This window comes from Amphibalanus amphitrite, unplaced genomic scaffold (genome assembly GCF_019059575.1).
Source record: "Amphibalanus amphitrite isolate SeventyFive unplaced genomic scaffold, NRLGWU_Aamphi_draft 000030F_arrow, whole genome shotgun sequence".
Lineage (NCBI taxonomy): Eukaryota > Metazoa > Arthropoda > Thecostraca > Balanomorpha > Balanidae > Amphibalanus > Amphibalanus amphitrite.
In genome coordinates, this window is record NW_024881526.1 from 729,472 (window position 1) to 756,485 (window position 27,014).

The window sequence follows — 27,014 nt, forward strand, 5'->3', positions numbered from 1 at the left end:
TTAATGCCTCAAACAACTGCAATTTCCGATTTGCTAGCTCGTGAAGGGGCTGTTTGTCTGCTGTCCCTGTTGCTATCGGTCGCTTTGTCCGTCCACTGTACCCACGGCTGTCTGGCTCGTGAGCTGACTGACGTTATTTAGCACGTTGAAACGCGCCTTGATGCACTACAGTGTTCCGGCACGCTGCTGCATGGGCTTTGTTTTTGTTGTTGTTATTTGCCGCTTGTTGTCATATTTTGCCACCTAAACTGAACCCGTATTACTGTGCAATGGATCGGGGAAGAGGCCAACTAAGCGGCTAGGCTGTTTGTATGTATGTACAGCGATCCCAGCCGTCTATTGTACTCGTAAATCGGCTCCTGGATCAATTGGCATTGCAGCTGCTCGCTCTGATCTCTCTCTCTCTCTCTCTCTCTCTCTCTCTCTCTCTCTCTCTCTCTCTCTCTCTCTCTCTCTCTCTCTCTCTCTCTCTCTCTCTCTCTCTCTTTCTCTCTCTCTCTCTCTCTCTCTCTCTCTCTCTCTCTCTCTCTCTCTCTCTCTCTCTTCTCTCTCTCTCTCACCCTCTCTCCGCTACTACCTGACCAGATGACTGACTCTTAGTTATGTGCCTGTGCACGTGACTGACCCGTGTCTGTGTATGCTCGCGTCTTTTGATCTGTATGTACTCTTACTGTATGAGCCTGTGTGTGAACTCTATCTCTGTGTAATGTGTATTGTGTAATCGTATTGCAGTGTCTGGAGCAGCTGCAGGCCATCCAGAAGGAGCTCCAGGGATGTGTTCAGGAGCTGGACAACTGTAAGAAACGCTACCAGGAGGACGAACACGTGGCGCACGATATCCGAGACCGTGCCCAGCAGGCGGAGGAAAAGTGAGTACAACCGGAGGAGGCTGATTTTAGTTTTTAGGGTCATGTTCTCCTGCCAATTCACCTGATCATTGGGCAATACTAGATGTGATCTACCAGATTATTATCAGATTGAAGAACGATAGTGTGTCAAGAGTATGTCCGGGGTCCAATATTATACCTCTGAATAGCTGTGACTGTGGCGTGGCTTAGGCTAGAAGCGCACGGAAATCCCATGGGGGCACTCGCATGTTATAATTTCACTGAAGCCTTTTCTACAAAGCCTCGCAATCACTGTGCCTAAGTGGTCGGTAATGGCAGTGCAGTTGGTACTCAGTGTCACACTGCACTGTCTCGGCACCGTGCGGCCGCCGGTCTGGGTAGACTGAGCCGCCAGACACCTGGCCGGGTAGGCTGTGCCGCAATACAAACACAGCGCCGGACGGAGTCGGTGTAACAGACCGGGCGGGAGAACCATGAGGGGGCTGGATGTAATCGAACACGAGATGAGCGACATTCTGTTGACATTTTTACCATTAAGAACTTTAATTTCTAACGCTCGTGAAGTACATCAATTCACGGCTCAAGTAGTGATGTTCCTCATTTACCTAGATAACATATTTCATTGCTGTTGATAAATATATAGGTTCATTTGCATCCAACCAACTCGTGAATTTGAGGCATCGATTTGTCTTTTTACAGCATGGTTCTAAAGAATTGCATGAATGTTAGCATTTTCCTTTTGCGGACGGCTTCGCCACTAATGCACATTTTCGAATCATCTGTTTGGCTGTTCGTTTACTGATTAATTAGTTCTATGGCCGCGCGGCGAGCGCGCTAGGTGTGGGGACAATAGTGTAGGCACGGGTTGATGCAGCATGTACTGACTGTTGGTCATGCTCTCCCTGCCGCCGCCGCGCCGGCCCGGACAGACGTGCTCGTACTCGGTTCGGCTGGTAGGTTCCAGTCCCTCCATCCGTCCGTTCGTCTGTCTGCGTCTGTCCGCTCGTCTATTTGTCCGTCCGTCTTCGTCTGTGTTAGTGTGCTGCAGCTGCAGTGGTCTTGCCAGCTCGGCTTCCTTCAATCGGTCTGTCTGCATATAACTATACCCTACAAAATGCATATATGCTCTCACACTCGCACGCTGTGGCTAAGCCGGCTTCTGGGACGACCAAGTAGCCTGCTTTGTCTCATTCACAAGGCTGGGCCGGCGTCAGACAGACTACACTCGAACGTTGTCGCGACCGTAGCTGCTGATGAGGCGGTCCACGAAATCGAACCTTCCTACCAGAAACTGCCGTGGTTTTGAAAGGCCACCTAAGCGTTCCAGACCTCATTGTTACAAAGTTTCGCCACCAACTAACTAGAGTGTTTTAGCGGGTCCGCGGCGCGAACACTTGAACGGGCTGTCCAAAGTTTGTCGCTATAGTTGCCGTCTGAGGTCCTGCCCTGTGATGGTTGGTGAGCGGCGGTCGACACCCGTGGTGTGGACCGTCGTGGCGTAGACAGCGTTAGTTTGGACAGCAACGGCACTGGGAGCAGTGTAGATGGAAATGGCTGCTTTTCGAATTCACTGCCACAGACGACGAACGAACAACATATTGCACTTACGCCTGCCCAGCCGGCTTTGTTCTGTATCACCCGGGTTGTGCTGTGTTATTGCTATTTGCTGCATTCAACCGTGGCGATGTGCTGCTAGCCTGTTCTCTCTTCTCACCGCTCCCATCTCACATCTCTCGGCATTCGCTCTCCTCTTGCAGCGGAGCTGACTTTCAGACAGGCATCATTTCTCGGTCGCATCTGTCGTCGCTCCGCTACGAATGTCCGTGCCTGAATCTTCTGCCTCTCAGTCTGGCCTCACTATTGAGCGCACCTTCGCTTCTCGCCGCAGTCACGCCTTTCAGCATGTCACGCTCACCGTTGGTCGCCTTTCAGCCTGTCTCGGTGCTGTGTGTATGTCATTTTAGCCTGCCGGCATTGGTGTCTTAGCTCACTCAGGGCCGTCACATCCCTTTACCAGACATTTTGCGCCGAGCTGTGCCGCAGAGAGGCCATTAGGTGAGCGGTGGGCTGCCGGTGTGGCCGCTGGGACCTGGGCATTGTGAGGCTTATGCCTTCAGTTGCGGTTGGTAATGTGACAAAGGGAATACCCGCAACTGCAGTAACACATTGCTTCAGGCACCATTTGAGGTGCGTTGTGCCGTTGTACTCAGGCTTTCTATGGAGTCCTGGGGAATTGTGGTGCGCTACAAACGACCTTTACGACGGTTCTCTGGACGGAGTAGTTTGAGTTGAACGAGTAGAGGGACCATCCGGGGTCGTGCGGGCACGTCCGTCCGATTAGCTGTAATGTTCTGGATAGGTACTCCTTGATGCATAGTGAAAATTGCTCATTCAATGATTATTTCATGAGCTCACTTAAGTAGTCGAAGATTTCAATATTTTCCAACTGAAGACTTTTCGGTTCCGTGGTCATGGACATTCATGTGTTTAGAATGATGTCCAACCACACTGCCCTTAACTCAGCCAACGCTACTTTGTTTCCTCCGAGATGTTTATCTGCATTACAGATTCAAACCATTCTCTGGAAAATCTCAAACATGACATGGGCCAGAGTTTTACAATCTCCGCCACAAAAGCTCCGGCTCCAGCCGTTAGCGGTTGACTGAGCACTGAAGTTTGCGTTCACTGAGCTGTGACTGAGAGCACACAGCTGCGATGCTAAGCAGCTCCAGAGAGGCAACTTGTGGGCTGTTTGGGGCTCGTCTAGATATCCGGCCTCTGGAAGGGACGGCGCTGTGTCGCAGACTCGGATGACACGCGTTCCTCCACCAAGTCTCTGGGTCTCGAGTCTGGCATGAGGGCGGTCGAAAGAGGAGAGAGAAAAGGAATTAATGGCGTTGATGACGTCAGAGGTTCCCGACCGACGAGCGGCGAGTGCTGGTCCTTCTGGGAGGGGCGATCGACGCTCGACAGTCGACAGCGATCAACTATTTGAGCTGCGGCCAATGATGATGGAATCGGGCGTAATAGCGCATAAGGTCATGCATTGGTGAATGACGTTTGAAATTTGACATTCAAAATCCAGGCTGCATGATTTGATGACTGACCATGCTCAAAAGGACATGATTGAAGGGATTTACATATGGTTCTCGAATCAAACCCCTACCATTTTCTATCGGTAAACGTTTGTGACTATGAAATGTTTTCGAAGCATTACTCAATAAAGTATCAAATACCGAAGTGATGTATCGTATATTTTGGCATACCGGAGACGTATTTAACCGACTGACATGATTCACGACCGTCTCCTCCGGCTAAATGCTCACTATATCCCGAGATGCCGCGGATGGCGCCGGACTAACGACCACGAACGGCGTGACCCCGCCGAGCGGCGACCATAGGACGCTGTGACCCTACAGCGGGTGCGGCGGCCGGCCAGCCATCTCCCGGGCGGTGCCGCGCCGGAAGACATCAGCGGCGGTCGGCCAGAAATACCCCGGGGCCGGGGGCAGGGCGACCCGTGCTGGCTCGTGGCCGCTGAGCTGCGCAGAACGGGGTGGGAGGGACGATTCTGACTGAGACGTGATAATTTTGTGGGAGACGGGAGTACGCGTCTCCTGCATCTCGCTGAAGATTGGTTTTGCGGTGGCAATAGGCGCGTTTGTGGTTAGTTTTAGGCCGTCTAGTCTGCTGAGCGGCATGGTGTGACTGACGGTTGTTTGTCTGTCTCTTCCGCAGGCTCAAAAAGAAGAAGGGCTTCTTCACGTCGCTGTCGTCCCTTCAGAAGAACAGCGCTAAGGTAAGTGCAGTGGTCGTGGTATGGCACGACCATTTACTGGTGGGCAGCGTGCGCTTATCGTGCTGTCCGAATAGGTCACGCAAAACGTTAATAAGAATTGCGTGGTTCCTAATGTACCTTTTATTGGGCTTCTCGCGTTTGAAATGTCAGAGGCTCTTATAAAGTTAGCTGCGAAGTTGAAGACATAATGCTGTTTTGCTAAGATGATCTGTCGAATCGTAAAGCTGCACCCAGCACCATTTGCTCATCGCTCCTTAGCGCTTACAAAGCAAACATTACTCTCGACCGAACCTTACGGCAATTAACCCCCGTCGTTTTAACCCCCGTCGGCAATTAAAGGGACTATCCCACCTTTAACATGGGGTTTGAGTTGAGATAGCCAATTTTGCGGCGAGGTTCAGAAACCACTATCTATCTAGGTTGCAACCCCCGCGGCCTCTTGGTGTTGAAGAAATTCGTTCCCTTCATTTGAAAATGGGCCTTGTACAAGGCCCTATCTTCAACATGGAGCGACCGTTAGTGTGACGTCACCTCGTTTAGTCATTCTGATTTAAATGGGTTTGTTCGTTGAAAAATCGCTTAAATAACTTGGTCTGAACTTTGTTGTGGTGCCTACAGAGTAAAAAGAATCAGCTTTATGACAGTAATGTGGCCTGGGGAAGGAGGTAATTTTGGGCTGTGACGTCACATATTTGAAAGTTTGTGTTTGGAATATGGGAAGCCTAAGATGTTTAATGAAAAATAAATGCCAGAACCGTGTTCCTGGTCATCCATTCTATAAAGTCGGGCACAATTTAACTGGTTTTAACAACATTTTAGAAGGTGGGATAGTCCCTTTAACCCCCCTCGCGGGACCCTGCTGCGTCCAGCAGAGCCGTTTACCCGGGGTTCGGCCGGCGCGGCGCGGTGTGACTCGACCCGCACTCACCCCATTACCACACGCTCACTGCTCAGCATGGGCCCGTGCCGGCCTCACTCAGTGTCATTTGCCGTGACAAGCGGGCTGTCAGCGTGGCGTGGCGGCGTACCACGGCGTGTGGCTGTGTTATGGAACCAGAGTCGGTACCGACTACAATAGATAAAGCTTGTCACCAGGTTGTGGTTAGTTGGCCTTCGTGTGTTTATTGTCTTTTTTTTTTTGTGCGTTGGGATGTGTCGATTTCTCAGAAAACTTTCCATTTATCTTCAAGCGAGGTCCAAAGTGCAAGCTGCGGACCTCTCTCCTGTTAGGAGACCGGACATAATCAATGCTCGCCACTACTGAAAGCATGCCCTCCCCGGGTCGGGCTAAGGTCGCTGACCCGTGACCGCTGTGCCCGTGTCAGGCACGGCACTCAGCTGACTGGGACAGGAACCCACCCATTCGCCGGACGTCAGCCACATCGACCCACGCTGTATCGATCCCAGCAGCGCCCAGCGTGAATGGGCCGCACACGAGCTCTGATTCTGTCCGTATAGGGACTGACTATGACAGTCCTATAACCACATCACTGTCATTTATCGGATAGCACTGTGACCTAACACGTGGCTCCGACTGGATAAGGTCGCCCACACGCACGCCCTGCCGTGGCGTGTCAGAGTGTGTAACCGGGCCGGGCGCCGGCGAGTGTAGGAGGCGTATTGATCACTCATCGACTGACCTGTCACGCGCGCCGGCCGGTCGCCGCTGCCATGTGTGTGTGGGAGGAGGAAGGGGGCTGGGCGGCCGCGTATAGTACTGCTCGGAAACCCTGCGCCGCCACTGCCGCCGCCGCCGCCGCCGCTGTCGTCATCGATCTGCACGCGGCGCTGGCGCTCTGTCCTCTGTCCTTCCTCAGAGAGGACGAACGCCGAGCTGGCAGCGACCCTGACCTCTCCCTCCCTCTCTCCTTTCGGGGGTGGAGAGGCCGATATTGACTCTGTTTACTATCCACGGCGGCTAACTGCTCTAAGGATGGGTCGCCGCGTCTTTTAGAGACCAGAAGTTTCTGTCGGCGACGATAACAACGATAAGACTGCTAAGCTTCGTCGGCTGTTGGAACGATTGTGCTCTCCAAGAGTGGTAGAAAAGGGCTTGAGATAACGAAAAATGTCTGAAATGAACAGTTTCGAGGGAATCGCTGAATGGCTGGCTGGGTGACGAAATTGTTATTTGATTGTAGTGTCGATGCTAGGCTAGCTGTCGTTCAGAGGCTGTGTCTAGAAGACGGAGCGTGCCATCTTTGCCCATGACTGCGTCATTTGTTGCGTTTGTCCGGCTGGTGTCTGCCCGTACTGATTGGCAGTGCCTCTAGTCTCTAGACCGCCGCGCCGACCACTGCAACTGGTCTCCAGTTCGATTGCGGCTGGAGAGTACCCTCAGTAGGCGGGTGTGGTCCTCTTGAGACTTCCCTAGCCCTAAACCCCGTCCAAACCACTGAGCTATCAACTGGGCAATCCGCCCAACTGTCGGCACCCGTTTCACGGCCGACCGAGCCCCGCAGACACGGTGCTCGAACCGACCCAGACTGAGCTGTCTGCAACTGGTGAGCTCCACCGCTCTCTGTGGCAGTGAATGACCCGGCCTGAGAGCTGCTCGAGATGCCGTCTGGGTCGGTAATGCCGAGCGAGATTGCTCGTCACAGACGTCTGGCATTTGTTGGTGGTTCTGTGGCCGATTCTAGCTGTGGCTGCTGGATGGAATGTTTCCCACTTTGGCACAGAATCCATGCTGCGTAGTCCAGAGTTCACGCTGCATATACTACGGCGGCATTGGTCTAGTCAGATTATTGGTCCTCTACTTATCTTCTGTTGATTAATCGGCCGGCTGACCGTGCACAACACCCGGGAAGGCTCATGGGAACGTTGGCGTCTTGAGGGTGTTCTCGAGCCGAGCTGGGTATGTTCCGGGTACCCGAGCCGGGTACTTACGTATGCATACATGTTTCAGCTTGCTCCTGAGTGTCGCACATGCCGCACCAAGCTGCGCAGTGTACGGAGAATCGATGAATATCTAATAGCATGTACCGCAAACCAGTCGCATTTAGATATCAAAGGTCCAACAGGAAGCAGAGAGGCGGGTTCAATTTGTCCGCTATTGCGTTTCATGTAAGTGCCCATGAATTGAACCGTGACACTGCCTCGTTGACAGTCATCATTCACGGTGACAATGAAGCAGAACAGTCATGTTCGCTAGCGACGCATTTAGATAAATTTCCATTCGGTAGCCACTAGCTGCTGCTCTCACGGCGCTCTTTGGTAACTCTTCTTACAGCCCAGGCAGTACCTACTCTCCCCTCGGCATTATGTGGCTGCACCTCCCCAACAGTCAGTGTGCTATCACTTTTGTAAACAACGGCCGTCCTAGCAGTCAGCAGCGGTCCCGTCCACTGTAGTCAGTGGCCGTTCTTCCTTCGCCCAGTATTAGACCGACTGTCCCGGTAGCCCAATAGGACCGGCAGCCACCCGGCGCCCTCGGCGCGGCGGCCCAATAGTACAGACAGCCACCCGGCGCCCTCGCGGCACAATATCTCCCAGTCCAAGGCAGGCCACCAGCCGCCATCGACCCATTATGGGAAGGCCAGCCTGCATTGTAATCGCCCGAGCTCGCCAAAACAGTGCAGTGGCGATCTCTGGCCGATTTAGGGAGCGCAATGATATTGGCTATCGGATCATTGCCCAGTAGTTGCAGTTTGCATTTGCAGTGCTTCGGGTGCAGCAATCGTGTTCAAATGCTGTCACTGTGGATACTGTTGACGCGGGGTAGATGTGATTTGTCGTGAGCAGATCACATGTCCGCCGCTTCTCCTGTGAGCTGTGGGGGCTGTAAAAACGTCAATCCACTTCTGTCAACAGGATTGAGCTCTCCAGAGCACGTTCGGCACTGAAATGGAAGCCTCTTGTTTGGGTAGTGGTGTGGATAGGCTGCTCCCTCACAACTACGAGAGTGGGAGCAGTTCGGAGTTTGATGGCATGGATTTTGGGCGAAACTTCGGACATTCCTTCATGTTTTATGCTAGCCATCGTTCCAACCCCTATCACATCTCGTATTTGACTTGTGACGTCATTTGTGCATCTTGTTATTCTTGCTGACGGCATTGGTGTGTGTCTGTTTTTTTTTTTGCTGACGTCATCTGTGTTTTTGTCGCCAGCTGTCGGCCAAGAAAGACCAGGTGGAGGAGAAATCGACCTCTGCGCGGAACGAGTACCTGCTGCAGATCGCGTCTGCCAGCGCGCATCAGAAGCGGTACCACCACACCGACCTTCAGCATCTCCTCAGGGTCAGTCCGGCAGCGCACGGCATATTACTGTATACATACAATTACAGACACTGGGTAGATATAGCGTCTGCCAGCGCGCATCAGAAGCGGTACCACCACACCGACCTGCAGCACCTGCTCAGGGTCAGTCCGACAGCGCACGACACATCGCTGCGGATCAGTTGTTAACTAGAAACGTTTGTATTGCTTGAACGCGTATAGGTACAGTCGTTCTCTGACACGTAGCCTTTCTTCAGCATGCTTGGTATGAGTTCTTACGATTGTTCTTTAGCACAGTATAGGCACGATCTTGCCATTTCTTCCGCTGACACTAGCTTTATATCGTCGAGACCAATTCCAGGAAGGGATGTGTGGACGTGTGATGACCACTTGTGGTGTGTTTCCGCCTCGCTTGGTCTCCACTCATCCGTACTTTACTGTGACATTGTAATACAGCTGTGGTAGCCTCGTGTGCAGTTTGTGCCGCGACGGCTGAGCCCCTGGTCTTCAGAGGCTTTGCGTGTATCCGCTAGTGGTAGGCTTCTTTCCCGCTTTCCCGTCTCCGGTATTTTGCAAGGCAGAATATGTCCTGCCTAGTCTGACGCTCAGCGTTAAGCCGTGTTCCCGCTTCCAAACGGGGACTTACTCTCGGGAGGGAATTGCATCGAGTGATATCCCGTTTAGATACATGCTCGTTGCGCTCACAATTTTACACGAAGTTGCATTTTGATTACAACTTGGGATGTTAAGAAGCTTTGTAGTACAGATTAGACTCGTACTCACTGTGTCCGTAGTCCGTATTGTGTTCATCAGTCTCGTGACTGACGACAAACGCCCGTAGCGTGTGCCCCCCGTCTGCTTCGCCTACGTTACAGTACTCCTCCTATACTATACCTCTCCTCTGCCCCACCGTCTAACGGCCTCCTGTTCTCTGATATCGGGCAGACGATGGAGGGCGACACATACGAGAAGATCGGCGAGTACCTGACCCTGATCGGCCGGACCGAGCTGCTGACCTGCAGCGCCGAGCAGGCCTCCTTCACCAAAGTCCGCGACCAGGCGCAGGCGGTAAGTGTTTGAGAGACCCTCACCAAAGTGCGCGACCAGGCACAGGCAGTACGTATTAGAACCGATCAGGCCTCCTTCATCAAAGTCCGCGACCAGGCGCACGCGGTGAGTGACGTATACTTCACCGAAGTCCGCGACTGGGCGCGGGCGGTACGTAAATTAAATACCACCACGGACATCGGACATCAGTGACTGAGGCACAGGTATTACTTTGAATAGAACCACATTCGTATTCTATTCCGACTAGAAGGGTCTCTGATCAAGTGCAGGGGTCACGTATGCTAGGGACGAGGGGGAGATGGAAGTGCGGGAAGAGGAGGAGGAAGGCAGACATGGGGCTGATCTCTATTAACCTTCGTATTAACCCTCAGCGTGTTTTTGCTGCTGGTCGCGTGGCAAATATGACTAGCAATGCCAGACCCTGCTAATACAGGCGCGGCTAGTTAGTCATACAGGCATGTGAAGTGGGGAAAGGAACGGCGTACTACATCGGACAGGCCCATGGCATTAGAGGTTGTCACTGAGGCCAACGTGGAGCAGAGCTGAAATACCATGAGACGGCAGGAGAGAAATGATGTGACCTACATTATGAATTAGGGAGTGATATTTTTGTGGCTGGAAGGGCTGGACAGTGGGCAGCGACAGGTCCTATCTTCGCATCGCTGCGCTCGGATGTGTGGGACGTTCCCATTGATTACGAAATATGATACAGGAAAAACAAATGGCATTTGACAGCCGTTATAAAAAACGAGTTTGGAACATCGATTGACTTGAAGCTTCTTTTCCATCGGTGATTCACGTCCCGTTTATTATTTATCTCATTTATCTCAGCGATTTATTATTTCCTTTAACACACATGGGGCACTGAAGGTCCGGCTTAGCTGCGAGCCGCGATAGCTTTTGCAGCATCCCGGATCCATGCACTGACACATTATACCTCTCGGGACCGTTTTAGAGCATGCTGAGATGACTCCTGCTCTGGCCATTATCGCAGAGAGACTGTGTGGGCGTGCCAGCGGGCTCGGTTCCATTGCCCGCCCTGCCTAATATCCTGCCGGAGGCGGGCCCTGACTGATATCTGTGGCAGCGTTCGGAGAAGGCAGCTCTTGAGACGTCTGTGCCTCAGTATTCAGCCGGCATTGTCCTGTCGGCCGGGACGACTGCTGGTTTATTTACCAGTCGGTCGATCTTAGTGTCGGCGCTGTTACCACCGTCGTTTGGTGGGACACTCGGTCGCCGTGTGCCGACTCGACTACTAACAGCGTCCCCGTGCTCCGACAAAATGTTGAGCCACTCGCCTTCAGTCGGCTGCACGCCTCAAATGGGCTCCCTGAGGACCATGCTCACGGCGCCACTCGCCGGAGCTGAATACCGACTCAGCCATTGTGACCCAGTGTTGCGGCCAAGTGGAGGGCCTGTATGAACGCCCGTTAACCTTTTCGGCCGACTGAGGGGCGGATCTGCAGGGTGGCTCTGGACTCTAAAACGGGCCGGGTCGCCCCGCATCAGTGACTCGCTCAGCAAACAGCGCAGCAAACCGACTCCTGACCAACTTGAACGGCCGTCGTGGGGTGATGACCTTGTTTGACTGTCGCTCTGGGGGATACGGGCGGTCTAGTTTCCTTCACGAATTGGAGCTGCTGCATATGTCAGAGGTTTGCGGACGGCATTGGGTTATTACGAGTCCGATCGTGGTTTACGTTCTACTGGGATTGGAATTTCGACCACCATCCCGCGTTGCGCGGAGGGAATTAGGATAGATTGAATGTCAAGATGACTTATTGGGGTCGGTGACCTTTACCAGGAATGCTATCGGGGACGTAACCTCTCCCAAAATGGAATCGCCATGCCAAAGAGCCATTGAATGTCTGCATGATATGAAAAGCACCGATGCTGATACACTATAACGATTAGGCTAGAATAAATGTCATATGTCATAGAAATGTTAGTAAAGTACGAGAAGCTCGAAAAGCAGGACAACTTTTCCACCTGACCATGTTTATGACGACTGCCCCAAGTTCCAAACGCCGACTGCCTCACGATGATGCCGACTGACATGTCATCCCCGCGTATGTTTCAGATCACTCCTCAGTACAACATCGAGTGCTACCACCGTCTGTACCCGGTGCTGGCGCAGGACGTGCCCATCGAGTTCGAGCCCTGCGAGGGTGACTCGGTGAGTCCCCGGGACGGAACGCCGGTGAGTGAGGTGCGGCGCGGCGCGGCCGGCCGGCTCTGATCGTTTGCCCAACCTACCTATCTCTCTCCCTTTCTTTCTCACTCGCTCTCACACTGCTGCGGAAGGTCGGCGGTGAGGTGGGGTGTCACTCTCACGGCAGCGGCAGCTCGGCGGTGCGCTGTATACTGTGAGTGGTGTCACTGTGGGCCGTGGGAGGCTTCCAGGCCCTCTGCGATCCCTGTGACACCGCTCACAGTCACAGCGACTCCCCGCTGCCTCCGCTGCTGTCTGTGGACTGGCCGTCACCCCTCCCTCCGCCGACCTCACGTTTTCGCCTGCCTGAACTGGCGGTGCGTCCGTTTTGGGTCGGCTCTCTGGCCGTCCTCCCTGTCTTTTTCTCTCTCGCGATCTGGCCTGCCGCTGCCCTCCACTCGACTGTCGCCACTGGCTCCGCTGCTGCCGCCCGCCCCTCACCGGGACAGGAGCTGTATGTATATCTCAACACGGCAGACAAAGCCACAGAGGACCAGCATGACTGCATGACTGCATGATAAAATGTGAAATAACTCACCCAAAATGCATTCGATTCTAAGTTAGTTGGAAAAAGTCGCTAAGTGAATGCCAGAACCATCAAGCACTGCGATGCACATGTTCCAAGAGTGTTTCAATGCTCGATAAACATCAGAGACAAATTACAACGAAGTGTTGCTGCACTGTCTGACGTCCTTTACTACACGCATATACTCGTACAGAGCACCTATCATCAGCATGCGCCGAAATATGCACACTCCCTGTGTAAACTGTACCGTGAAGCGAATTGCTTGAGACTTTTTTCAATTCATCCACCGCAAAATCTTTTGTCGTGAATGAAGACAGTCTGGATAACCTCAAATTGCTCTCGAACTACGTTGAAGTTAAGCTGGACCAAAAATGCATCACCCTTGATTAAAAAAAGAACGTAATAATGACAGGACGCTCACGGATATTCACAATACATATAGTCATTTCTCAATTTGAAGCCAAACAACCGTAAACTTATTCGCTACCTATTTGCTGCAACCTTTTCTTGCTGGCTCTCTTGCAGCTTTCACTTTCTTCTCTGTCATTTCGCGCTTCCCACACCCATAGTTTTCCAGAGGAGCGCGTACAGTGTCCCCAAATAGTCGTTTGGTGTCTCCAGCTCGTTATGTTAGTCTCGATGTGTGTGTTTGTGTCGTTGGAAGTCCTAGGGGTAACTGTGTTGGAGTGTTGTAAGCTGGGTGTTGTAGTTGTATGTATGTATTATAGTTATTTGGTGTTAGTGTCTAGCGACGGCTAGATATAGAAAATTGATAGCATGGTCTCGATTTCGGTAGAGGGTATACTATTAATATCACTGACGAAACTATGATTTTGTTGTACCATGCATATTTGGTCAGTTTGCTTTGACTTGTAATCTCTTGGTGTGCGAAGTGCTCGAAGGTTAATCATGGATCGCTTGATGCTATAAACAACTACTACTGACTGTCGGTACCAACAACTTTTGCTGGTATCACTGGCAAAGGCCGGGCCGGCCATGGCCAAAACTTAGGATCGACTGTCCCAAGCGGATTCGACCTGAGCAGAGGCGACAAATAATGACATGATTGGAGGTGACTTAGATGATAGGGTGATAGGTGACACAGTGGAGACGACCTGATACAAAGGCCCAAGGGGACAGTTACGGTATATACCTGACCAATGACCAGACTACTGACCCGACCCATTCGACCTTAGTTACCAGCTTTTAACATGACCGTACCAAGTAACAACCCAGGAATAAGCTGAACTGACCTGGCCCGTACTCTGGTCTGTTCTGACCGTCGGTCTTGCGTCCCCGTCCTCAGGTGGACCGAGTTCGGATGGACCACAACTGCACCGGCTGGCTGGAGGAGGAGGCCATCAAGTGGACCTCGCGCCTGGCCAAGGAGACCCGCTCGCTGCGGGAGAGCCAGAAGCGACTCCAGCAGCTCATCAGCCTCAAGGAGCGCGGCGAAAAGGTCAGAGCCACGTTAAGGGCCGTATAAATAGTAAATGGCAACAGGGCGGTGTCCGAGACGGCGGGAGTGAGCCTTTTCATGAAACTCAGTTATTCATTCATGTATTTTTGAAATAGTTGCAATGCTGTTGAAATTGGCAAATTGTATGCCTGTCATGATAATTTTACGTTGTATACGTGAATGTGTAAACTCCATCTATTCGCATAACATTTTGTTTGTTGTTTTGCATTTTGTTTGTTGTGAAACTGAAATCAGACAGACGGTGATACATAAAATAGACCGCCAGTTTGGCACTGTTTGTTTTGAAAAAATGACGCCCAAAATGATAGTGAATGATATTCAAATGAACATAACTTTGTCAGTTTAAGTCCAATTGGGCTAGACTCTGGTGGGTGGATAAAATTGTTAAGCGACAGGAACGAATGCGCCACGTTTGTCGCAGTGCGCCACGTTTGTCTCAAAGCGCCATTTTTGCCGCAAATCACAGAATGTGCGTAACTTTATCGAACATGGGACGATTAGGATGCGCTTTGATTGAGGGATGGCTGCTTAAACGGCAGATATGAATGCACCACACTTGCCGCAAGGCGCCATATTTGTCTTAATGCGTCAGTGTTTACGTTTAACGGACGGCGTGCGTTTTTTTCGGCAGTGTTTGCGTTTGGCGGCGGGCGGCCGTTTTTTGCGGCGTTTTGCGGTTGGCGGCGGGCGGGCGTGCGATGCGGGCGTTTTTTTTTTTGCGGCGGTATTTGCGTTTTTTTGCGGTGTTTGCGTTTGGCTGCGGGCGGCCGTTTCTTGCGGCGGGCGGCGGCCGGCCGTTTTTTTTGCGGCGATTTGCGGTTGCCGGCGGGCGACCGTTATTTGCGGTGTTGCTGTTTGCGGCGGGCGCCCGTTTATTTGCGGCGTTGCGCGGTTGGCGGCGGGCGACGCGTTTTTTTTTGCGGCGGCGGCGGTGTTTGCGTTTTGCGGCGGACGGGCGTTTTTTTTGCGGCGTTTTTTGCCTTTTTTCTGCGGTTTTCGGCGGGCGGGCGATTGTTTTTTTGCGAGGTCTGCGTTAACGTTTTGGGGTCATGCTCTCGGGTGAGCCCGAGAGCATGACATTTATCACACTTATGCTATCTTGTCACGTTGTGTTTAGAAGTTGAATCTTGACCTTCATCACTTAGTCGATAGTCCGCCGCACTTTCCACTTCCCATTCCCTGATCGGCAATTTCATTTTGCACAGTTTGGCACATATTTCGTTTGCTGTATCATTTGACGGAGGATTCATTTTCTATGTCGTCCCGGAATATGCTGCTAAAAATCAAATCTTCGGAACTGCTACGACATCTTAAGTTGGGTCGTAGTTGGGTCGTAGGATGAATCCTAGGACTTTTGACATGAATACCAAATTATCTTAAGACCAGGGTATATTGAATTAGGGGGTAGGACCAAGTTTAGTAGGCATGATCTCAGCAATTATCTTGTTTTATATGGCGGTTTTCATTATCACAATATTATTTTTGATATCATTAAGTTTGTATATCTCGGTTTTACGAAAAATAGTAGGGCAACAAAGATAAATTTCGCGAAAAAATAATTTTAGTTGGAAACATCCATTCTGGTATGCAAAATTCAGTATGAAGCCCAGTATAGTGACCGTCTACTGTGCTTCCAAGGCTGAGTACCTGATATCAACAGGAGTTGTTTACTATTTTGCCTTACGTTGCTAGGTGGTTGCTAGGGAGCTAAGGATTCTCTCTTGCGCGATCATGTTGCACTTATTTTTCCTCATTTTATCGACATGTTGCTGTTTCTGAGACCTAAATCATGCTAAGAAAAAAGCAGTTTTCTTAAAATGTGTATTTAAGTGCCGTAGTATTAACACAGCTCTGCAATTCTGCTTAAATATGTCTAAAATCCTGACTTCCCGGAAAATTGTTGGTGGTGATGGGGATCGAGCCCGTCAATGAAAAGTAAGTCAATATTCAAAGGCTTCAAAACGTTATTTTTTGTTGTTCTGTGAAATAGCAATGCAAAGACCGATGACAGTGCCAGTGTTGAGCTTTCCAATGAAGCATTGCAATTAGTAGTGAGGTTATTATCACCTAAGATATCTTCCATCAAATAGTAGAATTCTGCCATTGTCTTGCTGTAGAACAGGGTTACTTTCAGTCTCTTGGGAACACGATTTGCCGGTCTCAGATCGAAAAACACTTCAAAAAGCAGTAATAGAAAATGAAATTTCCCACCTGATAGCATCTCGGGTTTGTATATATCCTGTCTAGAAATTTCATAAATCAGACGTAAAAATGGCCAATTTCGTCAGATTTCGAATTTTTGCCATTGGGTCTAATGTAAAGCATGGCTACTTTCAGTCTCTTGGGAACACGATTTCCGTACCTCAGATTGAAAAACACTTCAGAAGTCGCAGATAGTAGACGATTTAATCTACAAGATAGCATCTCGCTTTTTCCTGTATCTGGTCAGGTATCTTCATAAAACCCTCTCAAATATAGTCAATTTAACATTAAAGTCTATGGATTTGGAAGAATCTTCATATCCGACTAGATTTGGGCTACCATGTCTGTCGACCGGGGGCCGCTTAAGACTGTCAACGTGAATTAGAAGCATCCTAAATATCCAGACTGATCGTACGATAAAAAGTTAAGATGGTCAACATGAATACCAAATCGATCGTACGATGAAAACTGATCGTAAGATGTCGACGTGAATACGGGCCATATGTTTCATATAGCCTGAGCCTGAGTGTGCCCGGTGGCTGATGATCTGTGTATTCGTTCAGCCCCAGATACCAAAGTGACATTACTGTCTCCCCGTCCACAGTCCGACCCGGCCGACCCGTCGGGGATGGACATCGACCTACGAATCGACGAGATGAAGAACAGCATACGGTGGTCAGAGGTAGGTCCGGGTGAGGGGTGCCCTCCGCTACCTGCGACAGGTGCTGGGAGGGTTTCAGGGCGGGGAGCCGGGCGAAGAACTGGGCTGCCGGTGTTGAGGATGATGGTACAATGAGATTGGCCCAGGGTAGCGCTGCTGGTGGATGAGAGGAAAGGGAAGTTTGGCGGCAAGCTTACTTGACGACCGGTGTGCCGTAGCAAAAACACCAAATTTGACGCCACAGTGCTTCCAGCAACACCATTTCAGATTGATTAGATGATCGACCTTATTGCCCATTCGTTCTTTTCGATGTAAAGAAATGATTGATTTCACGAACGGTCCTCAATCATTTTCGATATAAAAAACGTTGAAGGTGTCCACAATCACAACTACCCCGATTGTATGTATGTATGTATGTATGTATTGATCTAAAATCCATCCACATAACATGGTTTTTCAGGATTCAGCGTCATGCATAATACAGTAAAATGCAAGAAGGCAATAGGCACTGGCAGATAAAATAAGACAACTAATTGCACTAAAACCGGAATAAAACACAGCACCCCAAGATCTCAGGCTTCGCTGGCCGCCACTGCGCGGCGAAACGCGGTCAGCGTGGGCTGCTCCCTGACGGCCGGCGGCAGCCGGTTCCACGCGGTAGCAGCGCGGTAACTAAACGTTCTCTGTGTGGAAGAGAGCCTACACTTTTGCAGCTCCAGGGCGCCAGCTTCTACAGAGCGTGTGACCCGGCCAGACACCTCAGAGCGGGACACAAACATGCGGCGGATGGAGAGAGGGTAAGCTGGTATGTGGAGCGCCTTCCACACCTTCAGTAGGTCCCTCTCCCACACCAGCCGCTCCACTCTGGGCCAGCCCAGGGATGCCAGAGCCGGCCCGATCCTCTCCCGACGCCGCACGCCTGTCACGATCCGAGCACTGAAGTTGATGAGTTTTTGGATCCGAGTGAGTTGATTTTTTGTGGTTCCGCCCCACACCGAAATGCAGTACAGAATGTGAGGGAACACGTGGGTCTCAATGAGTAACTTTAGCGTTTCCTGGTCAAAATGGTGGCGGAACTTGGAGAGGGATATGAGGAGGGCATTGCACCTCCTGACGATGTGACTGATGTTGGCGTCCCAGGCCAAACACGAGTCGACAGTCACCCCCAACAATTTGATGGTTGGTGACGGTTTTAAGACTGACTCAGCTATGCAGATATTAAAGTTTTCGACCTTGCTGAGAGTCTGGCGGGTTCCGATGAGAATGAAGTCGGTCTTTTGAGGGTTCATTTTAAGAGAATTTGAGCTAAACCAGTGTTTCATGACATCCAAGGAGTTTTCGACACGTTGTTTTAGTGATGCTAAATTTTGAGGGTCAGGACGCGAGTGATCGAGCAGCTGGGCATCGTCAGCATATGCGATCATCCGACAGTCCGGTAGATGGCAGTGCAGGTCGTTCGTTAGCAGGCTGAAGAGGATCGGCCCGGCTATGGATCCCTGCGGAACCCCGCAGGGGACCGGCAGGACTGTTCTGCCACCCCTGACCAGCTGCCCCCGGCCGCCAAGATAACTACCAAACCAGGTCGGGTCGATCCCGTACCACTCCAGCTTGCGCAGGAGGACGCCGTGGTCGACGCTGTCGAAGGCCTTGCTGAGGTCAGCTGCCGTGACTGAGGAGACCTCTCCCCGCTCTGAGTTCTGGCTGATCCATTCGACAGCGTCGAGCACGGCGTCCTCCGTGCTGTGACATGATCGGTAGGCGTACTGGTTGTGAAATAAAATGTTGTGGTCCGATAGGTACCGCGACAGTTGGTCACACACAACCTTTTCAACAACTTTTGACAAGTGAGATAAAAGTGAGATCGGTCTGTGGCTAGATGGTTCGTGTACATCACCGCGTGGCTTAAGGATCGGCACCACCTCGGCAGTTTTCCACGCCTCAGGGAAAACACCTTTGGTTAGGGACACATTCACAAGTCGCAGCAGGTGGGGGCCAATCACATCAAAACAGCGCTTCACCGCACCGAGTGGCACCCCGTCCAGCCCCACCGCCCCAGACGAGTTCATCCGCCTCACAGCTCGCGCCAGCTCCGGTAGGGTCGCAGGCTGGAGCCGGAACGCCGCTGAGACTACTATAGGCGGCCGCGGGGCTAGGCCCGCAGTGACGTCATCATTCAAGTCGGCCGCGATGCGAGAGCCCACCGACGCGAAGAACTCGTTGAATCGGTCAGCGCGGGCCCGCTGCTCGGCTGGACTCTTGTCTGAAGTCGAGTGTGCTGAAGCGGAGGGCGCCAGGTAGAACCTCCTGAGGCTGGACCAGAACTCCTTGCGGTCAGAGGCCAGCAGCTGGCGCCCCAGGAACTCCCTGCGCGCCTGAGCCAGCTGAGCCTTGACGGAGTTCCGCAGGCGGCAGTAGTCCTCGCGGGACTCGGGAGTGTGTAGGTCCAGCCACGCCTGGTACGCCTCGTCACGCTCCAGCATGGCCTGTCGCAGCTCGTGGTTGTCGGTTATCCACGGACAGCCTCTGCGTCGGCCGCGTCGGGTGCGCGCCGGACAGTGACGGTCAATGACTGTCCACCATATCTGCATGAAGATGTCGACCATGCTGTTGACGTCCTCGTTGCTGTCGAAGTTGGACCAGTCAGCCAGCAGCAGGTCTAAGCAGACAGCGTCCCAGTCTGTTCGGCCCCAGTTCCGAGTGGTGCGCTCCGTCGGCTGCTTCCGGAGTCGGCCGATAGGTGCGCTGACTGCTATCGGCTGGTGGTCACTGATAGGTGTGGTGAGGACGTCAGCGCGAGATGATGAGATGTTAGTGATGATGTGATCCAGGGCCGATGGGTTTGGCCGCAGATGGGTCGGCCGGTCGATCAGCTGGGTCACGTTCAGCTCCGAGAGAGCAGTCTTGTAGCGCCGGGTGTCGGAGGACTGGGCGTTCAGAACGTCGATGTTGAGGTCTCCCAGCAGGTAGGTCGGCTTGCCCCTGGCCAGGACGTCTCTCAGCTGCTCCTGGAGCTCGTCTACGGCCTGGGAGACGGAGCCAGCCGGAGGCCGGTATGCGACTCCAATGATGGCCGGCCGGCCGCCGCGCCACGACACTGAGACCCACAGCGTCTCCAGCAGGCTGGTCACCGGCGTCGACAGCACCTGGCAGTGTATCTCCTCCCTATGGATGACCGCCACCCCGCCACCTCTGACTTTTTCGACGGTCGTAAATCGAATTTCCTCGAGAAGCATCCGTCTCCGAGTATCCTCGTCCGCCGCCGTCGCCGCCGACGGCGACGAACAGTTTAAATCCGCTTTTCCGTCGCACAAACTCGGCTGAGGAGCCGACGGAAAAATCTGTCGCTGACAGTCAGACGAACGGACAGACTATTTCTCAAAATTGGCCTCCGCGGCCCTTCGAGGTGAAAACGAAGAAAGGGAAGACGTCTTCCTCAAAGGCGAAAACAACGTCACGAATCCATTAATCACGTGCTCGGTATACTAACCACTCCCCTAACACGCACGTATCCATAACCCGTCGTTGTTTCTGCGTCCGTTTCGTGTTCTCCGCCTGCCCGCTGGCGGCGTGGACCGCTCCGGCGCCCGGCGGCGGTGCGTCTCACCGACTCATCTTGCGCCCTGGGGGCCAGTCCGTGCCGGGGGCGGTGGTCAGCGGTCTGATCCCACGGCTGACGACTTCATCTGCCGGCCATCGGTCAGTAGCCGGACGCTTCAGAATCGTGGGAACGGCACTCTTGGACCGCTGCAGAGCCGATCAGGCTAACGAGTCGGGTGTGAACAGCCAACCGGCCGAGAGTCGCATCCATATGCATGTGCTGGGGACGGGTTGTGGGGAAGGGTGCGTGGGTATTGCCGGCGGTTATCGCTCGGTAGTGTCTGTGTCTGACCGGTCTGGATGATGCGGTGATTTAGGTCTGACTGGTCCCGTCACGACTTCATTGAGTAGCCAGACGGTCACGGATCTGGTGCATTTAGACTGGCTGGTCTTGTCACTTCATTGAGTAGGTATCCAGCCGACAGGGCGGCCCATGATTTCCAGCGTCCATAAATAAAGCGCGCCCGGCGGCTGTCGTTTCCACAATTCATCGATTGACGTTCACGGCACATACATTTTATCCTAATGCTGGCAGGTCAAGCTTCAAACCAGAGTCTCCCCATCCGCTCTGACAAGTCTGTGTCACCGCAATCCCTTCAGTAGTCCTGCCAAATCCGCGCAGTAGCCGCAGACGTGTCCACCGGGGGCTGTGGGCGTAGAACGGCGGTAGCTCGGCAGTTAAGGACAGCCTGGGGAAATAAATCGTCCGCCCTCACATACGGCTGGAGCTGCTGCCGCTCGGATGGTCACCGCTGACAGTCCGCAGAGCTGGGAGGGGCCGAGCCGACGGAGCTCTCCTGAGACGGGCTGACGAAGTTATGTGATAAAGGATAGACCGACGTAACTGAGAGGACTGAACTACGTAGCCGAGAGGACGACTGGAGGAGCTGAGAGGACGGGGCGAATGAGTTCTGGAAGAGGACGGAATGACGCAGCCCTGAAAGGATGGACCGACAAATTTTATGTAACGGACCAGATGAATTCTGCTGGACTGAGCCGACGATTCTCTGTGGAGGACTGACAGGGTTCAGAGGACGGGACGAAAGTGCTCTGCAGAGGATCAGCCGAGCTACGGAACTCTGTCGGCCGAACTAATGGATCCTACTGGACCAGACCAGTCCGCTGTCGCGCCACAGACCTCCGATGGCCCGGATCGCGTTTGTCCACCGCAGTTCTATGCGGTCTTATTGGGGATTCGGTCCGCTGACACGACGCCCATTGCCTGGACGGGATAAGTCCATGGTAGGATTGGTGGAAGGAGGGCTCACTGCGGCCGGATCAAACTGGAACGGTCGAAGAGAATTGGACTATTGGTTTCGGCGTCCTTCGTCTGTCTGGATGGCGTTATATAGCTTTAAGTTTTATTTGGTTATTTTAACGTGCTATTTCGAGACATGAGGAGCTCAATCATCTCCACAGCGTAATTAATCCTTTTCCTCAGAAGATTCTTTTAGTATATTTATAAGCAGAATGGACAGCTATAATTATTCCAAAAATAGCTTGAGCACATTATACGATTACTCTTCACCTTTATCTGTTATCTGTATCTTTCTCTTCATCCGAAATGCATCACCAACTAACCCGTTCATGTTGTCCGTTCCAGACTGCCATGGTCAAGTGTCAGGCGTGAATACAGTGTCCATCAGCAACTAACCCGTTCATGTTGTCCGTTTCAGACTGCGATGGTCAAGTGTCAGGCGCGAATACAATGTCTGAGGGATGGCGGAGGTGAGTTATCTTATCTTACCACCCCTGTCAGATGTGCGTTACCTTACCACCCCTGTAAGCTGTATGTGAGTTTCCGTTCCTGTTAGTTACGGCATTCCTCACTTCCGCGCAACTCTCGGACACCACCACAACCTCCCCGTTCGATAGCACATAGGTAGATCGCTCATACCGGGCGCGCGATGCATTTATTCATCATCGGCCCGGCGATCGGTCACGGACCGACGTTGCCCATCTGTCGGAGGGCGTTTTATCCGACCCGGCCGCCTCCCCGGCCGACCGGCTCGGTGGGACGGCTCGGTGAGACGGGGGGTGTTTACCGACAGCCGCCGCGGCCGACTTCGATTGGCGTCACGTGGGGCCGTCGGAGGGTCCAGCGCGTTTGATATTGAACTCGGGGTTGTGTTAGAGATGGGGAATGAAAAGGGTGCCACGGGTATACCAAGGCCTCAACAGCGGAATATTCTCCGATCGAATGCTAGGTTGTTAAATGGTAGGTTAGTGTTGTTCTAACAGGACGTGTTATTAGGTCCTATAATATCACCACGCCTGTTTCATGTTGTCGTGCCAGCCACTTGTTTCTTCCCTTCTACATATAACCACCGTGTCCACCCAGCCGCGTGTGGCATTCATACCGTATGACCGCCGTATGACCCCCTTCGGCCCTCTCTCCCGCCTCCAGTGAATGTGGACGAGTTTATGAACCAGTTTGACGTGGACCAGCTGACGGTGGAGGGCTCCATGTGTCGCTCCGGCAGCCAGCTCAGCGTCAGAGAACAGGTAAATTGAGAGGGCGGGAGGGGGGGGCGTGGGTGACTGAGGAGTGTCAGAGAACAGGTGGGTAACTGTGGGGGAGAACAGAACAGGGAACAGGTGAATATGATAACCCCTATAAATATAATAACCCCCACTGGGGCCAGTAGGGGTTCCATGTGCCGTTCCGGCAGCCAGCTCAGCGTCAGAGAACAGGTGAACAGACTCAGAGCGGGATAAACAGACTGGTCAACAGCACATAAAGTACTGGTACACATACCCCGGGAACATAGGACGGGCTCATTGAATAACAGGCAGTTTATGAACAGTCTGGGTATATATGTAGTGCATGTGAGCATGAGAGGTGAACACTGAAATTGAACAGTGAGCGGGTGGCAGGTGTTGCTGCAGGTTCTAGCAGGTCAGTTGTGGCCGGGTGAACAGGTGAACCACCAACAGGTGCTTTCCATTCAGTGTGAACAGGTGACCTGTGATCGATACCAGGCTGGTGAGACAGGTGGCATATGCCAGGATAGAGGTAACAGGTGCTGCGGTGTGCGATATCGGTTCTGCCGGTTGTCAACATTCTGGTTGTTCCCACTCCTGCCTGGAGCTTAGCAATGTCACTGCCAGGTTATCGATAAGCTCTTGTGTGCCCTGGGGCATAAGACTCACCCTGACGTGACCCGCCCGTGTCCGGCAGTACCGCGATGACGACAGTGACCTGAACGACGCGTCGCCGATGCCGTCTCCGGTGCCGGCCGGCAGTGCGTTCGGCCGGTTCGACTCGCAGGGCACCGCCGGCACAGACGGACAGGAGGATGACGAGGACGATTACCAGACCGACAAAGAGGGTGAGCAAAATCGCCGGCTGCTGAGTGGATGGACATCTCAGTGTGTCGTGGCTTGAGTGGCTCGAGCGGCACCTGTGAAAAACGTTTGTGTTACCGGATGAAAACTAGTGGGCTCGTCCGGGATTTGAACCCGGGACCTCTCGCACCCGAAGCGAGAATCATACCCCTAGACCAACGAGCCGATGAGGATCGAGGCGGCTAGTTAAAAAATACAATAAAGGCCGACCCATTCGTCTGATCTGCTGACGTCACATTGGTGTCTTGTGGAGGCATCAACTAAAATGTTTTCATGTCGTCCAGTATCTTATATCATCACATATTCTGCAAGAGCCAGTACCTACCATATTTCCGTTTCCCTTTCAATATGAATAAGTCGTGTAGGCTGGCCGTGCACGCAGTGTTGGGCGCCGTTTGACAAATGACAGCCCCGTCCTCCTCCGTCTGCAGTGTTGGCGGCGCAGTCTCAGATGGCCCAGCTGACGGAGGGCTGGGGCGCCGCACCCGACTGGGGTCAGCTGCCCACCACGCCCGTGCCGCCGGCTCCCACGCTGCCGGGGGTGGAGACCAGTTGGCCGACCGATCCCGACTGGGGCCAGCCGGAGGCGGGTGACGAGGACGCGCCGCCGCCACCGGCCGAGTCGTCCGACTTGCAGGGCCAGCTGAACGGCCACACAGAGACGGCCGACACCGGCGTGCCGCCCGCCGTCGGCTCACGCTGCATAGCGCTCTTCCATTACGAGGTAAATAAGATGCACTTTTCAATGAACATCTGACATTGGACTCTTCTCACAGCAAGCTCCCATGGAGCTGTAGATTGTAATCTGTTGAATTGGTCAACAAAGGGTCATCTCGGGTCAAAAACGCAGGGCTCGTCCGGGATTTGAACCCGGGACCTCTCGCACCCTAAGCGAGAATCATACCCCTAGACCAACGAGCCACGAGGATTTGCGCCGCCACTCCACAATCTGACGTAGACGCCTGTAGATGGAGCGCCGCTGGATGACGTCATTGGCTCCTCCCCTCCCGATAAGCTCCTTTCTATCCGCTGAATCCGGCCGCCCGTCCGCCGTGGCTGGCGCGGAGCCAAGACGGCCATATCAGCTGGGCGGCGGCCGCGCCTTGTCAATAACAGGCCGGCCCCACTAACTGACAGAGCAGAGCGCTGCCGACACCAAAATGGGAGTTTGTCGCATGGTTGCAAGGAGTCAGACAAAGAGAACATGAAACAAAAAGAGGAGTGCACAAAACTGACTCTTACTGACAACCAATAAAGTGTATTCTGCCGTCTCACAAGCACCTCTCTGTCAGCACAAGACATGCGTATCAACTATCACTTCAAACGCCATTCACTAACACAAGCACGCTCGCACAGAAGGCCACGCCCGCCCCGCGTCGTGTCTGTGGTGCTACTGAGCTGCTCTCGGGGACAGCAAGGTTTACCGCCCCAGGCGAGACGACGGGTCATGTTACACAGACGCAGGGTGGTAGACACGGCGGTCATGTGATCCCTACGCGTCGGGGAGCGTGAGATAGGGGGCTGCTGGGGCGGGGCTATACGACACCAGCGAATGAAGTGAGATCGGACCGGCATGCAACAGGACACGGATTGACACGATGCCTACCGTCTTTTCTGGCCTTTGACTTGGACACATGACAGTTGACTTCACACAAGCTCGCAATGACTTGGGCATTTGATACTTCCTGAGTAAGTCTTGAGCATACACGTTCAAACTTCAAACACACTTCGGTTTTATCATCGCGCTGTCATTGTGTATTGAATCATTTAGATGCCGACCCTGTCATACCTATCCTATGCTCATTGCTTATGCTCGTGATTTGAAGGTCTAGAACCTGGCGATGCGAGCCTACCACGCCCCCTCTAATTCTTTCCCCTGTCATTTCTGTGTGACCGACCGTCCGTTAGCTCCTCAAATACCCATCGGTCTGTTTTACTTTTATCGTTATTTATTTGCCCCTCCCGGGCCGGAACCTTATGCCTCTATACCTGTGTCATACTCTCCCACAAGCTCAGAACTTTTCCGGTGATATACCAAACTCCCTGCTCTTCGACAGGCTCAGAACCCTGACGAGCTGACGATTGTGGAGAACGAGCCTCTGGAGATCACCAGCGAGGGGGACGGCGACGGCTGGGTGCGCGCCAGGAACCAGAACGGAGACGAGGGACTCATCCCGCACAACTATGTCGAGGTATGTGGTTCGTGCAGTGTTCACTGTGCAATCATGTGTGTGCTTAGTGCTGTATAGCACTGTAGCGGCAGTCGTGCAGGTAGGATGAATGGTACTTTCCTTAGGCAGAAACATTCCAGTCTAAAGGTCCATCTCACCCTAATGTCACCGTCAGTGTGGACGATTGTCCGAAAAAAGACGATAACCGAAGCTAGTTAAGCGAGTTAGGCTAAGCGAGTTATACCGAAGCACTGCATTGAAACAGGAAGTAATTACAATTAGATCGACCGAACGTCCTCTGCACTACTCTGCAACGAACGTAATGGTTTGTATACGACGGTGAACTCCAGAGAACTCATTTCGGGAATGAGCTAATAATTAGCCGGACATAATTCGTTGTCAACAGCAATGTCAGCTGATTGTAATGATGTTATTTTTCACGCTCTCCCAAATGTCCCAAGTCACGCACCTATCCCCCTTCCCCCACCCCCCCACACACACTAACGACCCTGCCTGCGTCCCCCCCCCCCTCCCGCAGGTGGAGACGGAAGGGGGCGTCAGTTTCAGCTCTGTCGACTACGGCACTGAGCTAGCCACCATCGAGGAGGGTCAGGAGGGCGCCCCGGAGGCGCCGCCGGTGCTGGTCGAGCCGCCCCAGTCGCTGCCGCTGGCGCCGGCAGACGGCCACGAGCCCGGTACGTCAGGTCAGGTCAGGTCAGGTCAGCGTATGTACGTCAGGTCAGGTCAGCGTACGTCAGGTCAGGTCCTCAGTCAGCGTACGTCAGGTCAGGTCAGGTCAGCGTACGTCAGGTCGGGTCAGGTCAGCGTACGTCAGGTCAAGTCAGCGTACGTCAGGTCAGGTCAGCGTATGCCAGGTCAAGTCAG

General features: G+C 52.9%; 1 protein-coding gene and 2 non-coding genes across 5 annotated transcripts in view; 1 reads left to right on the top strand and 2 right to left on the bottom strand.

Annotated features, from left to right (window-relative positions):
- LOC122366784 (protein nervous wreck-like) overlaps positions 1-27,014 on the top strand; it is a 56,238-nt gene that overhangs the window by 14,478 nt on the left and 14,746 nt on the right. For 2 of the 3 annotated variants that reach the window (XM_043339379.1, XM_043339393.1), the window contains exons 6-18: positions 733-869; positions 4,587-4,647; positions 8,757-8,885; positions 9,810-9,932; positions 12,013-12,132; positions 13,977-14,129; positions 16,957-17,034; positions 22,287-22,338; positions 23,018-23,115; positions 23,792-23,942; positions 24,390-24,682; positions 26,016-26,150; positions 26,668-26,824. In XM_043339379.1, coding sequence (XP_043195314.1) covers positions 733-869; positions 4,587-4,647; positions 8,757-8,885; positions 9,810-9,932; positions 12,013-12,132; positions 13,977-14,129; positions 16,957-17,034; positions 22,287-22,338; positions 23,018-23,115; positions 23,792-23,942; positions 24,390-24,682; positions 26,016-26,150; positions 26,668-26,824 — 1,687 coding nt within the window. The remainder of the gene's footprint in view (positions 1-732; positions 870-4,586; positions 4,648-8,756; positions 8,886-9,809; positions 9,933-12,012; positions 12,133-13,976; positions 14,130-16,956; positions 17,035-22,286; positions 22,339-23,017; positions 23,116-23,791; positions 23,943-24,389; positions 24,683-26,015; positions 26,151-26,667; positions 26,825-27,014) is intronic. The other variant, XM_043339384.1, reaches the window with a different exon arrangement.
- Trnap-cgg lies at positions 24,052-24,123 on the bottom strand. The gene has a single exon. It is a non-coding gene; the product is annotated as a tRNA-Pro (tRNA).
- On the bottom strand, positions 24,808-24,879 carry Trnap-agg. Its single transcript has one exon. It is a non-coding gene; the product is annotated as a tRNA-Pro (tRNA).